Source organism: Arachis duranensis, chromosome 6 (genome assembly GCF_000817695.3).
Source record: "Arachis duranensis cultivar V14167 chromosome 6, aradu.V14167.gnm2.J7QH, whole genome shotgun sequence".
Classification (NCBI taxonomy): Eukaryota; Viridiplantae; Streptophyta; class Magnoliopsida; order Fabales; family Fabaceae; genus Arachis; species Arachis duranensis.
In genome coordinates this window covers 19,995,905-20,009,177 of record NC_029777.3, presented here as the reverse complement: position 1 = coordinate 20,009,177, position 13,273 = coordinate 19,995,905, and the positions used below count along the sequence as shown (strand labels likewise).

At 35.7% G+C, this 13,273-nt stretch overlaps 2 protein-coding genes across 6 annotated transcripts; one reads left to right on the top strand and one right to left on the bottom strand.

Annotated features, from left to right (window-relative positions):
• The first annotated feature begins 1,984 nt into the window (after positions 1-1,984).
• Positions 1,985-8,348, top strand: LOC107493336 (phosphatidate phosphatase PAH1). Of its 4 annotated transcripts, none has more exons than XM_052263333.1 (10): positions 1,985-2,209; positions 2,646-4,100; positions 4,206-4,792; positions 4,879-4,952; positions 5,566-5,650; positions 6,352-6,438; positions 6,661-6,733; positions 7,596-7,639; positions 7,714-7,842; positions 7,927-8,348. In XM_052263333.1, the coding sequence occupies exons 2-10, from the start codon at positions 2,663-2,665 to the stop codon at positions 8,083-8,085; spliced, it is 2,676 nt and encodes an 891-aa protein (XP_052119293.1). In that variant the 5' UTR covers positions 1,985-2,209; positions 2,646-2,662; the 3' UTR covers positions 8,086-8,348. The 4 variants fall into 4 exon arrangements, with proteins under 4 accessions (XP_052119293.1, XP_052119292.1, XP_015969919.1 ...); XM_052263332.1 differs by having other exon boundaries at positions 2,576-4,100; XM_016114433.3 differs by having other exon boundaries at positions 2,475-4,100.
• Positions 8,349-9,589: 1,241 nt separating this feature from the next.
• Positions 9,590-12,949, bottom strand: LOC107493337 (ankyrin repeat-containing protein At5g02620). Of its 2 annotated transcripts, XM_016114435.3 has the most exons (4): positions 12,598-12,949; positions 11,937-12,375; positions 11,204-11,613; positions 9,590-10,681 (listed from the first exon to the last, which is right to left on the bottom strand). In XM_016114435.3, exons 2-4 carry the CDS (start codon positions 12,226-12,228, stop codon positions 9,821-9,823), a joined length of 1,563 nt encoding a protein of 520 aa, XP_015969921.1. In that variant the 5' UTR covers positions 12,229-12,375; positions 12,598-12,949; the 3' UTR covers positions 9,590-9,820. The 2 variants fall into 2 exon arrangements, with proteins under 2 accessions (XP_015969921.1, XP_015969920.1); XM_016114434.3 differs by having other exon boundaries at positions 11,937-12,949.
• Between the last annotated feature and the right edge of the window lie 324 nt (positions 12,950-13,273).

Here is a 13,273-nt window from a genome sequence, read left to right as displayed (position 1 = left end):
AATCACACACTCAAACCTCTCTCACTCACCAATGCTGCTGAAAGCGCCGGCGACTTCCATACTCTCCGCGATATCCTCAACAAGTGCATCCAACACGAAGTCCACCTTCGACTTCGTCACCGACGCCGAAAACTGACGTCCCGGTTCTTGATTTGGTCCAACAAGTCTTTGATTTCAATCGGCTCGCAATCCGGTACCTGAACCAGGTGTGGAAGGTCCACAAACTCTCCCTCCACGTCACGTTCTAGTTGAGGAAGAAACAAGGAAAGTGCAAGAAGTCGAGCGGAGCCAGTGAAAACTGGAATGTTGGGAATAACATCTTTACATGCTTCAAATACTTGCGTACAAAATATGTCTATGATAAGCGCTTGTGGCTTGTTTGGTAATTGATTTAGTACTTTGTTCAGACATTTTAAACTTTCATTTGTGTTGATATAAAGGTGGGTTATGCTCGGAATTTTGCTATTAACCAAGTTGGATATATCAATGGTTAGGAGGTCAACAATGTCGAAATGGGGTGGAAGGTTTGGTGACTGAAGAAAACTGTTTTGAGCTTTAAGAAGCTTCAGTGGTGATGTTGAAGAATGTGGCATGGAAGCCATGGTTGGTTAGGGGTGACAACGAGACGGGTAGGGACGAATTTTTGCTCTACCCGACTCCGCCTCGCTCAACAAAAACCCGCATCGAACCCGCCCCGCTTCTACCCGCGGGTAGTAAAATGTTAAACCCTAACCCGTCCCTGCGGGTACCCACCCCGCCCCTACCCGCCCCAATAATTATTAAATCCAAAAAATAAAATAAAATTTTAAAAATTATATAACCATTATTTACATTCATAACATAAATTAAAGTAAAAATTTAAATATGATACAATATTATTAATCATTTTACTAATTATTTTATATATATTACATATATTATATATTAAAAATATATATATTTATATATCTATTATATATACCGGGGCGGGTAGGGACGGGTTTAACCTAAACCCGACCCCGCCCCGTCCCGCTAAAATCCGCCCCGGTGCGGGTGCAAATAATTACCCGCCCCAAACGGGTAGGGAGTGGGGTGGGTACCCGCAGATTCGGGTAGTGTTGCCAACCCTATGGTTCGTTACAAGGATCTTTGCTAGCTTAAAGAGTGGTGTGACATAGCCTAGACCTGGACTAGAGAGAAAGCCAACATGCGGTCTTTCGGGTGTGAATTGAGTTTCGACTTTATGAAAAATTGCTATTTATCAGTATTAATTATAAAAAATATTTATTTAATATAAAAAATATCCTAATACTTAACAAAAGAAACATCTAATTATATTTTAGCAAAAATAATTAAATATAAAAGAACATCCATTTAGTATAAAAAAGAAACATTCTAATACTTAGCAGAAGAAACATTTATATATATTAAATTGTAGAGATTTTGGATTCACCCAAAAATATTTGGCTGATTTTTGGTTAATATCTTTTTGGTTTCCTAGCATTGCTATTATTATTATTATTATTATTATTATTATTATTATTATTATTATTATTATTATTATTATTAAAATGATTAAAAGTAGTTTTAATTGATGATTGATAAGTAGTTTAATAATGCATTAAATATTGTCATGAGGGATCGACACGTCACTTATTAATTGGGGAAAAATTCAATTTTAGTATATTAAGTAAATAGATAGATAGATTTTTGGGATGAGTGATTTATGACATGAGATGTTTATTATCCTAGTACCCGAATGATTATTATGAGTGATATATATTTTGTAACTTATATAGCCTATTGTACATATTATACAAATATTCCATTAATTTTCTAGTAGGACTTTTAAATTATTTATTTAAATAAAAAATTCTTCTTTTCCGCCATACAGGACACACGCAAATTAACGCGCAATGACCGAAATACCCTCACAAGGTTCGTATTCTGAATTTTCTGGGATTAGGAATAACCTATTTAATGCCGGAGTTTCGTGAGTCTTTGTTCTGACATTGATTTTCTCATTTTATCCATTCCTTTCCAAATAAAGAAGAAAAAAAAAGAAGAAAGACGCAAAAAAAAAAATCCAAACTTAGAAATACCCCCAAAAAAATTCTAAAGAACGAAGAAAGACACACATAGCATCATTCCGAAGGCGCTGCAAGATTCTGAAGAAGCCTCATTGCAGAAAGAACCTCAATTTTCTTCTGAGCTTTCAGAATCAAGATTGGTAAGTCTCGTCTCGCCGCCATTTTTTATTGTTCTTATCACCGCCTTTTCTCTTTCCTTCTATCTTTGTCATTTTTTTGACAAGTCTTGTAATCTTGGATTTCCATGCATTGAATTTTTATAATTTGAATGAGTTCGGTTTAAATTTGTTTCTTAATGACCATTACCGTTTGTTAAATCTATATTTCTTTTAAAATAATTTAAAAAAATTTATATATATTTTTCCCCTCATTTGATTGTCATGCAGTATTGTTGTTGAACACCAGGCCAAGAAATTAATATAATCTTGGTCCAAGTTTGTTGGACCTGGAGAATATTAATAATTTTTAAACGTATGGTTGGAATTCATTGTTTTGATCGAAGGCAGACTCAACTAACTTCGAGTTTGAGGTCTATTTTTCGGACCTCCCTAACATTCTACAATATTAAACTTTGAGATTGCTGGAATTAAAAGATGAATGTGGTGGGAAAAGTTGGAAGCTTGATCACACAAGGTGTCTATTCAGTTGCTACCCCTTTTCATCCCTTTGGTGGTGCTGTTGATGTCATTGTTGTTCAGCAACAAGATGGTACATTTCGGAGCACGCCGTGGTATGTTCGGTTTGGTAAATTCCAGGGTGTTCTTAAAGGCGCTGAAAAGTTTGTTCGTATAAATGTCAATGGGGTTGAAGCAAACTTCCATATGTATCTTGACAATTCAGGAGAGGCTTATTTTATAAAGGAGGTGGATGATGATAAGGACGTTGAGTCAAGTGTGGCTGATGAAGATGCAGGTCAATCTGATTTTACTCATGTCCATAGACTTGACCATAGTATCTCTGATTCGGGGGTGCTTCGGTTAAAGGCTAATGATCGACCTCAAATACAAAGGGTGGAATCTGATCTTGATAGGAGATATTATGAACTCCAGGATGATGAACCTGGTGTTGACGGTTCATTTGAGTTGTCAGAATATGGGTCTAATCGATATGATAATCCCAATGGAGAGAATGGTTTGGACTCACATGGTTCCCATCCGGAAGTGGTATTGGTTAGTGTCGATGGTCATATGATGACAGCCCCAATATGTGGATCAGAGCAAAACGATGAGGAGAATGTGCAGTTAAAAAATCCTCAATTTCACCTTGGCCCAGCTGAAGGGACTGAGTTCTGTGAAGGAAATGAGTTTACTTCTGATGAAAATGCTTGGGCTGCTGATTATATTAGAAAGCTGGATGATTCAACAGATGATGTTCCATCCTGTAGTTATAACAGGAATGGGGGTGATACGACATCAGAGATTGTGGCCAAAGTTCACCAAAGAGAGGAGGTACATGTTAGATACGCAGAAGCGACCTTGGTGATTAAAGATCAAGAAAATTATGTGCAATCTGATACAGAAGAGGTTGCATTTGGCTTGAGGAGAGAGACCGTTTTCAAAAGCTGTTTGGCATTAGACCAATTTGGCCAGCAGGATGAAAATGCTGATTCGGAAGATGAAGGTTCCCCAGCGAAGGTTCAAAAATCAGCAGACGAATATAATGCAAATTGTTCAGTTGGTAATGAAAATGCACAAGAGAACATTAAGAGCCCTTGCAGCATTGATGAGTTATCTCCCCTTAGTAGGCCTACTTATTCTGATGAGAATGGATCTACAAAAGTGGAATTAGGAGGAGTTCAAGAGGTTGATGATAAAGCATCGGTGCATGTTGACACTGATTCTGGAAGTCATTCTGTTACTAATGATAATGAGACTGAAGGGAATGATGAACTCATTGAAAATTCAGTGTTGACTGATGGGGTAGATGATAGTAAACAAATTCCTGCACTTGATGATGCCAAAAATCTAAGTGAGGAAATCGAACCCCAACCAACAACTTCCAATGATGAGGACCAAAGTTATTATGGGTTGGGTAAGAATTCTGCTTCAAATTAGTTTTTCTTTCACCGAGCAATTGATTCTCAACATTAATTCTTAGTGGAGGTTTATTTACTTCAATTTATCTTAATACTTGCAGGATTTGAAATATCACTTTGTGGTCATGAGCTTAAAGTGGGTATGGGTTCAGTTGCTGCTGCTGAAACATTTGATGCACATAGGATATCCGCAGAGGAATTTAGAGCTTCTGCACCATTAATAATAAAAAATGAAAATCTTGTTGTCAAGTTCAGAGAGAGATATCTGCTGTGGGAAAAGGCCGCTCCTCTTATTCTTGGGATGGCTGTATTTGGTTTAGATTCACCTGTTAATCCCGATGATACAATTCCTGTGGAACAGGGGGATGCACTATCCAGGGATGGTGATGCTGGATCAACTTCGTCTGGACGGAGATGGAGACTTTGGCCTATTCCTTTTCGAAGAGTAAAGACACTAGAGCACAGTACTAGTAATGCATCAAGTGATGAGATCTTTGTAGATACCGAGTCCGAGTTGCAGTCTTCTCTTTTGGATCCGAGTCCAAAATCTTATAATCCTGGGTCTCCACATAAACAATTTGTTCGAACAAATGTTCCTGGTAATGAGCAGATAGCTTCCTTGAATCTCAAAGAAGGTCAAAATTTGGTAACATTCAGCTTCTCTACAAGGGTTCTTGGAACACAACAGGTTTGGCATCCATTTAGGATACACTACAGAAAAAAAAAGACTTGGATGTTTGGCTTATTTAGTGTGGAATTTTAATTGCATTTCAGGTTGATGCTCACATATACTTATGGAAATGGGATGCAAAAATTGTAATTTCAGATGTAGATGGAACTATTACCAAGTAAGACTACTGACTATACATTTTTAGGATAACAAATACCATTTTAAACTTGAAGTGGATGATTGACACCACATTCTACGCCCCCCCCCCTTTTCTCTTCTCTCTTTCTTAATTGGACCTTATTTTATTTTATGATGAAATCTTATTATGGTCATTGCAAATTTTGATAGCTGTTGATGCTAATGAAACTTTTACAACATGAAGAAAAATGTGAAAAGGGATGCAGGTTCTAGTTTGAAACATGAAGTCTTAAATTTTAAGTTGTCTGTTAGTCTTAGATTTAGAATGTCATTTTAATGAACCTAAGCATCTATTATTAGTTCACATGCATACTATACAAAATTTCTCATGATGATCCTTTCACTTCACTAAATAGTGAGAAGTATTGTTGTCTTCTTTATTGGTGATTCACTATAACTTTTGTCCGGGCCTACATTATGTAGATTGAAAAGCAAAAGATATTACATGATTGCCTTTCGCTATTTTTTCTATAACAAGAAAAAAGCTGCTGCAAGATTAGAGGGAAGAGTTTCATTATGGTTTCAGAATCACCATTAACCATCAACATCTTAATTTTCCCCTTCTTTTATTTCTACCATTTATTTCCTTTCAGGTCTGATGTTTTGGGGCAGTTCATGCCTTTAGTTGGGAAAGATTGGTCACAATCTGGAGTGGCAAGGCTTTTCTCAGCTATTAAGGTATTTGTTAACTTCTAGAGATATATCAATCAAGTTGGGGTATTGCTAATGTCAAAATTGATGAGGAAAATTGCGTATGTTTATGAAGCATGTTGTATAAAAGAGGTAGAATCAAATTACTGCTTATCTGTTACCACTGTTTCCTTTGCTACCTGCTCTTATCAGCTGTCTCTTAACTGGAGTTTAACTTCTATTTACTTATGGTTATTCGTTGTTAAGGCTGAGATTTACTCTAGATTGGAAGCATTTGTATTGGTGCACCCACAATTTTTAGTTAATACTCACCTTGAGAGATATTATGCCAATATACATATAAACAAGTTTTGATTAGGAAGTCGAGCATTACTATATAATCGAGCCCAGAGTCTGGTCAAGTCTGGACTGTTTTGCTATATCCTATATGATCAAGCCTGTTTGATACGAAGGCTCTTGAGATGATGGCTTTTTTTGTGTCTAACAGAACTGATACTAATTGTCCATGGTCCATAGTCCAGTTGCATGCTCTACTTTTTTTTTTGTTTCTTTTGTTTCCTTGTTTCACCTTGCACTCTTCAACAAGCTTGTTACATAGTAATGGTTGTCTACTTAACTTTTTCTTCTATCAAATGTAAATGCACCCCAGCATGGTTGACGTTATTATCTATCTATTGTTTCATTGAATTGAATCTCAAATCTAATGCTGGATACTGAATTTATGTTAGGAAAATGGTTATCAGCTGCTATTTCTGAGTGCTCGTGCAATTGTCCAAGCTTATCTAACCAGGAACTTCTTGCTTAACCTGAAACAGGTATTGTAAGTTGAAATTAACAGTTTATTTTCAATTGTAGGTTTATTTATTCTTTCATCCAGGAATCTATCTATGAGATTTTCTTATGAAGGGTTTTGTTGGTCTTAGAATGCATGAGTAATTAAGTCCTCATCTGTTTATTTATATAGTGTTTTTTTTTTACAGCCTTTCGTCTTACCTTAAAAGGACATCATTAATATTAATTAAGTTGTACATTTTTAGGATGGAAATACCTTACCAAATGGACCTGTTGTTATTTCACCTGATGGATTATTCCCTTCACTATACCGAGAAGGTGAGAAACCTTTTTGTGCGAAACTCATTATGGCTGTGATCATGATAATTGATAATAACTCCTCTTTCTGCCAATGTAGTTATGCTTAATGTTTACAACTACATTCTTGTCATTATTGTGAAGAGATGCATACTGTGATTGTCAGTATCACTAAGTAGAAAGTGTGTGTTAGATAAAATCATGGTTTCTGTTGTGATTGAAGAAGTCATATAGATGATCTAAATGCTTGATTTTGTATAAATAAACTACTTTCTGACTACCTTTTTTTTTTATCTGTTTCTGTTAAGCACCAAAGGCAAGAAAACAAGAAAAAAGGGGGGATGGAAGCAGTTAAGTCAGTTAGAGAGGAGAGTAGTAAAATAGCTCCTTTACCTTCTATTACTGTAGAAGAGTGAAAAAAAAAGAGCGCTGAAAATGACAATAGAATGGAACCAACTAATGTAACAATAGGACAGCAAGAAAGGTTAGTGGAGAGGACGTGAGAGGAATGAATTCTGTTATAGAGAGGATCAAGAGTATAAATAGAAGGAATGAAGGAATTCAAGGGGGAGGGGGATTTTAGACTGGGCAGGAGATTAGGAAGGTGGTAGCCTCTCAAATGCTACCTTGTTCTCTATTTTTCATAATTGGTTCTTCAATGGATTCATCAAGAGACTCAGAGAGTATCACCTTGATACCTTCCAACTTCTGTTTCTCATTTCCTTCTACTCTCTTCCTACTCTCCCTTCTTAATTCTATTCTTCATATTCTAAACTGATTCTATCTCTACTGCCTAGACTTATAATTACTGCCCTAATCTTACAGTTTCGTTACTTGTATATCTGACTTGTTATGTTGTGTTTGTTTCCTTCACAAATGGAAGTGATAAGAAGAGCACCTCATGAGTTCAAGATTGCTTGTCTAGAGGTAAATTACCAGAGCTAGAAACCTTACCAACAACATTATATTAAACATGTTTTCTGATGAAAATTGATTTGCAGGATATCAAAAGACTGTTCCCTGCTGATTACAATCCATTCTATGCTGGATTTGGCAATAGAGACACAGATGAACTTAGCTACAGGAAGATAGGGATCCCAAAAGGCAAAATATTTATTATTAATCCTAAGGTGTGTGATTTGATGATTTCTATTAACTAGTACTTTCTCTAGTTATAGCATGTAATTAATTTGAATGTCTATGAAAATGAACAGGGTGAGGTAGCAATAAGTCAAAGAATTGATTCAAAATCTTACACATCATTGCACACCCTTGTCAATGACATGTTCCCACCTACTTCTTTGGTTGAGCATGAGGACTTCAACTCATGGAATTATTGGAGAGTCCCCATTCCAGATGTCAATGACAATTAGTATAGGGTATAAGGATGTAAATGGAAATACTATATGTTCTTCCTTCTATTCGAAAGTTTCCTTCTCCTATAGGGATTAGGGAAATTCTTTGATGGCATAGAAATTAATGTTAGAGTCAATCCTCAAATATTCATTCATTTGGTCCACCTTAAGCAATAGGTTGTGTCACTAATCAACCCAATTGTAGAATTTGTGGTTTACATATTGTACCATATCAGGTTTTTTCGCTTTTTTGCCCCTTAAATGAAATGGCTCTCTTTAAATGAACTTGTCTTTAAAGTTTGCAAGGGAAAATGAAAAATAAGGTAAGCAAGGAAAGGAACAGGTATGTTCGTCCTTAAGCTTCAACTTTCATAAAAATGTATATAATTTAAGCTTTTTCCCAAGGAACACACATAGGAAATAGTTTTGTATTTGTTCATTTTGAAGACGAGTTATCTAAGCTTTTTCCCAACATTTATCATGCTGTGGTGTAAATTAAGCAACCACCTTAAACAACTACTCGACTAAGACCCGTGCATAGTGTGAAAAGCTAAATTAATTATATTATATACTACAAATTTAAAAATGTTATATTATTTGAAGATTAATTAGATAATATATAAATTAATTTTAAATTAAAAAATTTAATTTGTAAAAAATATTTACCATTTCTATATAATTTAATACAATTATTTAAAAAAACAAAAGAAATATACGACAATAATAAAATCCTGTGAAGTTGGTCTCTTTAATAAATATTGACTTGTGTAATTTTGAGATTTTTCTTTAGTTCTTTTTGGAGATAATTTAAAAAAAAGTTATAAAAAATAATTGAAAAAAAAATACAAAATATATAATATAAATTACAAATAAATTTTATTAATTATGATATATTAGAATGTATATCTAATAAATAGATGTTGTGTCAAAGTTGAATGTGCCTGGAGAATTGGAGATGTTTTGGACAATTCACTTAAGAGATTAAAAAATAGAATAATAGTAGCAAGAGAGAGTTATTGAAAATATGTTTAAATTGACTAAATAATATACACTTTAAATATTTGTAACTGAAAATTGTTATGGTTATAATTTTAATGTAAATAGTAATTGTATATCATTATTACTTTTTTTAATTCAATTGAGTAACAATAGGTATTGAATTTAATTGATTGAGATGATTGAAGTTTTGTACCATTACCATATAAAAATTTATTATCTTTTATATTACAAAATTGTAAAAAAGGCATCTATACAAAGTTGTTGATGTGACACAATCATAAAAATCAATATGTATTTTTTATGTAATAAAAATAGATAGATAGATGCTTTACAAATATATCAACTGAACAAGAAATTCACATCCTTAGTTACAGCTAATTAATGAAAACTTTCAATTGGAAAAATTGAATTTCTGTTTTGAATGTAAATGTTGTGAAATGTTCTGATGCATATCCATTTTTTAATCCATTTTCACATGCAGTCACCTGATTTGATAGTACTCTCACATAAATTCATTAGTTGATGTCGAAAAAACAACATAGATTCACTAATTCTATGCTAATGAGCATGTTTCCAATTCAATACCTCGGATGATAAATTACATTGGTATGATTACAAATCTTTGCCTGTGTTGTTCCAAAGGCATGCTTTTGCAGCATTAAATCATGTTTGCTTTTACTAAGAAAACATCTGAGTCTATGTTAGTGTAGTTAGATACCAAAAAGTTTAAGGCATGGTACAGATCGTCTTGTCTTTATATTGCATACACCGTCTTATACTCGTTCTCCGATGGCGACATCATTGACATGGATAATGACTGCCTACTGCTCATTGTTGTCCGAAGACTTCGCAATCTGGCAGCCTCGAGTCGGTGAGCGATCACCCAATAACATAGTGTTCCTAGTGTAGCTGCCATAATCACAGTTCCTAGAGCTGTTGCTGCTATAGCCAAACCTTTATTATCCCCCACAACGATGTATGACATTGCAAGGAATGACACAGAAATTAGCACACAGGCTAACCACATCAACTTGTTTATAACGGCTGTCATTTGTTTCTTCGCTTTCCTCTCGATGACAACCACCGATGTTTGGACAACCACAACGGCCAATGATATGAAGAGGGCGAGAGAATCAAAGATTATGAATATTGTGAACTCGATATTGGGAGCGATGTATACCTCCCCAAGAGACAAGCTGGGAGGACGGTCACTTGGGGTCTGAGGATACTGGCCTGGAACATTAAATATGGCTGCAAAAGCAACTGTTGCTATAAGGACAGCAACAACAGTGTTGGAGTTGATTGCATTGTTAAGTCCCTCGGCCTGCATTTTATTGATTCGTTTCGCTATGCCTTGCATCCTTCTTTGCGTTTTAAATGTGTGTTCCAGCTGGTTATGAACCCCACTTTTGATGTCGCTCACAGTTCGTTTGAGCTCGAGGGCTGTGTTTGTGGCAGGTGACTTGATGGACTTGGCACTTTTAGCTCCCCGAACTTGCAGCAAGTTGGCAATGTCCTTACGGTTGTTTTTCTCGGCAGTATCCAGCACAGTTTCACCAGATTTATTGATAACATCAGTGTTTATTTCTCGGCAATCTAGTATCTTCTGAACAATCTGCAAAGATTATCAATAGAATGCTAAGAGAAGTTTGCTTACAACGGTTGCAGGACCCAGTCAACTGCTTATGATGATGTCATATCAGGATATTAAAATTTTAAAACAAGGTCAACAAACATTACTAGGGAAAAACAAACACCAAAGTTTATGTCAACGTATTATTTCATTTTCACCACCCATATGCTGCAGTCCACAAGACAGCAATTGCCATATAAAACACTAGTAGTGGCACAAAGTGCATTTTTCCCTCAAAGTGCTTACTAGATTAATTTAGAGGTAGGGCTATGACTGCAGCTGCCCTCCTAGACCCTACAGTAGGAGTCGTAGGCATTCGGCCGCTCTTTATGCTAGTTATCAAATAAAATAGACATACTTCTGAAGTTCTTTGAATATCATACACAAAATTAACTTGAGAAAATAAGTTTAGATTATGCTCTTAGAAGATGATGGACTCTGAGTCCAATGGAAAACCATATGCTCACTATCTTAACAAAGCGAGAACAGGAAAGTGGTTTTTACCTGTAGGCGACCCTTTCGGGTTGCAATATGCAGAGCAGTGTTTCCCTTTGCATCCACCATGTTAAGCAATGATGTGCTTGATTTCAAAAGTTCATCCACCAAGTCAAGGTTTTGTCCTTTCACTGCCATATGGAGTGCTGTCTGCCCCTTCTTATCAACTCTTGTTGCGAGTTCTGGTTCTCTGCTCAGAAGGGCCTTGATGACCTCAACATGGCCATTCCTTGCAGCAGAATGCAACACAGTTTTCCCATTGCTTTTCGCAATACTTATCAGGCTGCTACCCTTTTCAAAGAGAAAATTTACTACCTCAATATATCCTTGTGCTGCAGCTGTGTGCAATGCAGTAGTGTTTGACATATCGACTGTCATTGAAACTTCGGGAAAGGCTTCCATGAGGACCTTCAATATCTCTACAAACCGGAAGAGAGAAGAGGAGTCAGAAAAATTCCAAACATTAGATTAATGATAAATTTGTAAGTGTGATGATCAACAAAAATAAGAGTCAAAATGTAAAACCTAGAAAGCTAGCAGATGTAAAAGAGTTATGGCTAATTTGACATAAGAACTCAAATTGGAGAGAAATAATGTGTAGTTCTATATCAACAAATCCTAAGAAGCGAACTTTCTTTGAAAAATTAACCAGAGAGTTATTATAACATGTTGCACATCATTCATCAAAATGAAGTGAAATAACTGTAAGCTCCGATGAAGTAAAGAGAATTAAGACACTCACCCAAGTTCCCATTTTTAGCAGCAATGTGGAATGCATCAAATCCGTTCTTAGCTTTGAAGCCGGCCAAACCAATATCATGATATTTGATCAATTCCTTCACTATATCAAGATTATCATTTTCAGCAGCAACATATAAGGCAGTTTCACCAGAGTTATTTGTCTTTGAGAGCAACTCCTTCAATTCCTCCTCTCCATTCTCAGAGATGATTCCCAGCACCAATTCCATGTTTCCAGCTCGGATTGCTGAGTGCAAGGGAGAATCACCCCGGATACCGGTCAATTGTTTCTTCATCTTCTCTGGAAGGTATCTTTAATCTTCAATACTTATAAGATGGATGTAACATATCAAGTTCACATTCCTCAAAACATATCCAAGATACACTTATTCATTGTCTCCCTCATATCACATCACTCAGCCATTCAAAATTTCTGGCCACATCTGCATTCACAATTCAGGACCCAACCAGACTCTTAATACAGATTCAGCAGAGGCTAAGAAACAAAAACATGGGTAAGCACTAGGAACCCAAAGTGTTCCAAATTCAGTTTTCATGTATTTATTGTTACTTTATGGTAAAGAGCAAAGCAAGACATTAATTCAACAGATGCACACAGTTATTGGGCGAACATTGCTAGGGGGAAAAATAAGACATGAACTAACCAACAATTGCTGAATAAGACAGCAACAGCCTAGGTTGAGCCTTGAGAGTTGGTGTTGCTAAGATCTAAGTTATAGAAACCGAATAAGAAAAGGGTATTAAACTAAGAATAGCAAGAAGAGGAAATGAAGAATGAAAGTAGCGGGAAACCGAGGTGTGAAGAGGCAGAAACTGAATCACACTCGGTCCCCTCCTCACTCCTTTTCTGGGAGCACTATTCGTATGCTTTAAAAAGAGAGAAAAGAAAAAGAGCAACCAAAGAAGAAGAAGAAGAAGGTGGTGTAGGTAACGCGAAGAACACCATAAAGTTGGGTGAGTTTGAAGGTATGAGGTGAATGGTGATGGTTGGGTTTTGTTTTCGATTTATTATTTAATAATGTTTGACGCACATTTTTCCACCGGAGATAAACAAGAGGAACCGTGTGCATTACTAACTAACTAGTAATTAACTTGTCTCTTCTTGCTGATTTACGATTTTAGAACAAGACTTGTGTGTAAGAGATCTCACTTACCCTTGCCAGTGAAAAAGAAAAATGTTAATTACATTTCTTACACCCTTCTCTTTTTTTTCTTAAAGAGGCAAATAGTTTTCCATGATTCATCCCAATATCCCATGCATACGAAATACGAATAGTTGAATACGATTCTCAATGGTAAAATCATCGTAGGTAAAAGTCA

Excerpts from the sequence above, each read along its gene's own strand:
- LOC107493337 (XM_016114434.3), bottom strand. The coding sequence starts at position 12,228 with ATGAAGAAACAATTGACCGGTATCCGGGGTGATTCTCCCTTGCACTCA. Across the intron at positions 11,614-11,936 it reads TGCTAAAAATGGGAACTTGG|AGATATTGAAGGTCCTCATG; the intron begins GTGAGTGTCTTA and ends TCCGGTTTGTAG. Across the intron at positions 10,682-11,203 it reads CCCGAAAGGGTCGCCTACAG|ATTGTTCAGAAGATACTAGA; the intron begins GTAAAAACCACT and ends TAATCTTTGCAG.
- LOC107493336 (XM_052263333.1), top strand. The coding sequence starts at position 2,663 with ATGAATGTGGTGGGAAAAGTTGGAAGCTTGATCACACAAGGTGTCTAT. Across the intron at positions 4,953-5,565 it reads GTAGATGGAACTATTACCAA|GTCTGATGTTTTGGGGCAGT; the intron begins GTAAGACTACTG and ends ATTTCCTTTCAG. Across the intron at positions 7,640-7,713 it reads TCAAGATTGCTTGTCTAGAG|GATATCAAAAGACTGTTCCC; the intron begins GTAAATTACCAG and ends ATTGATTTGCAG.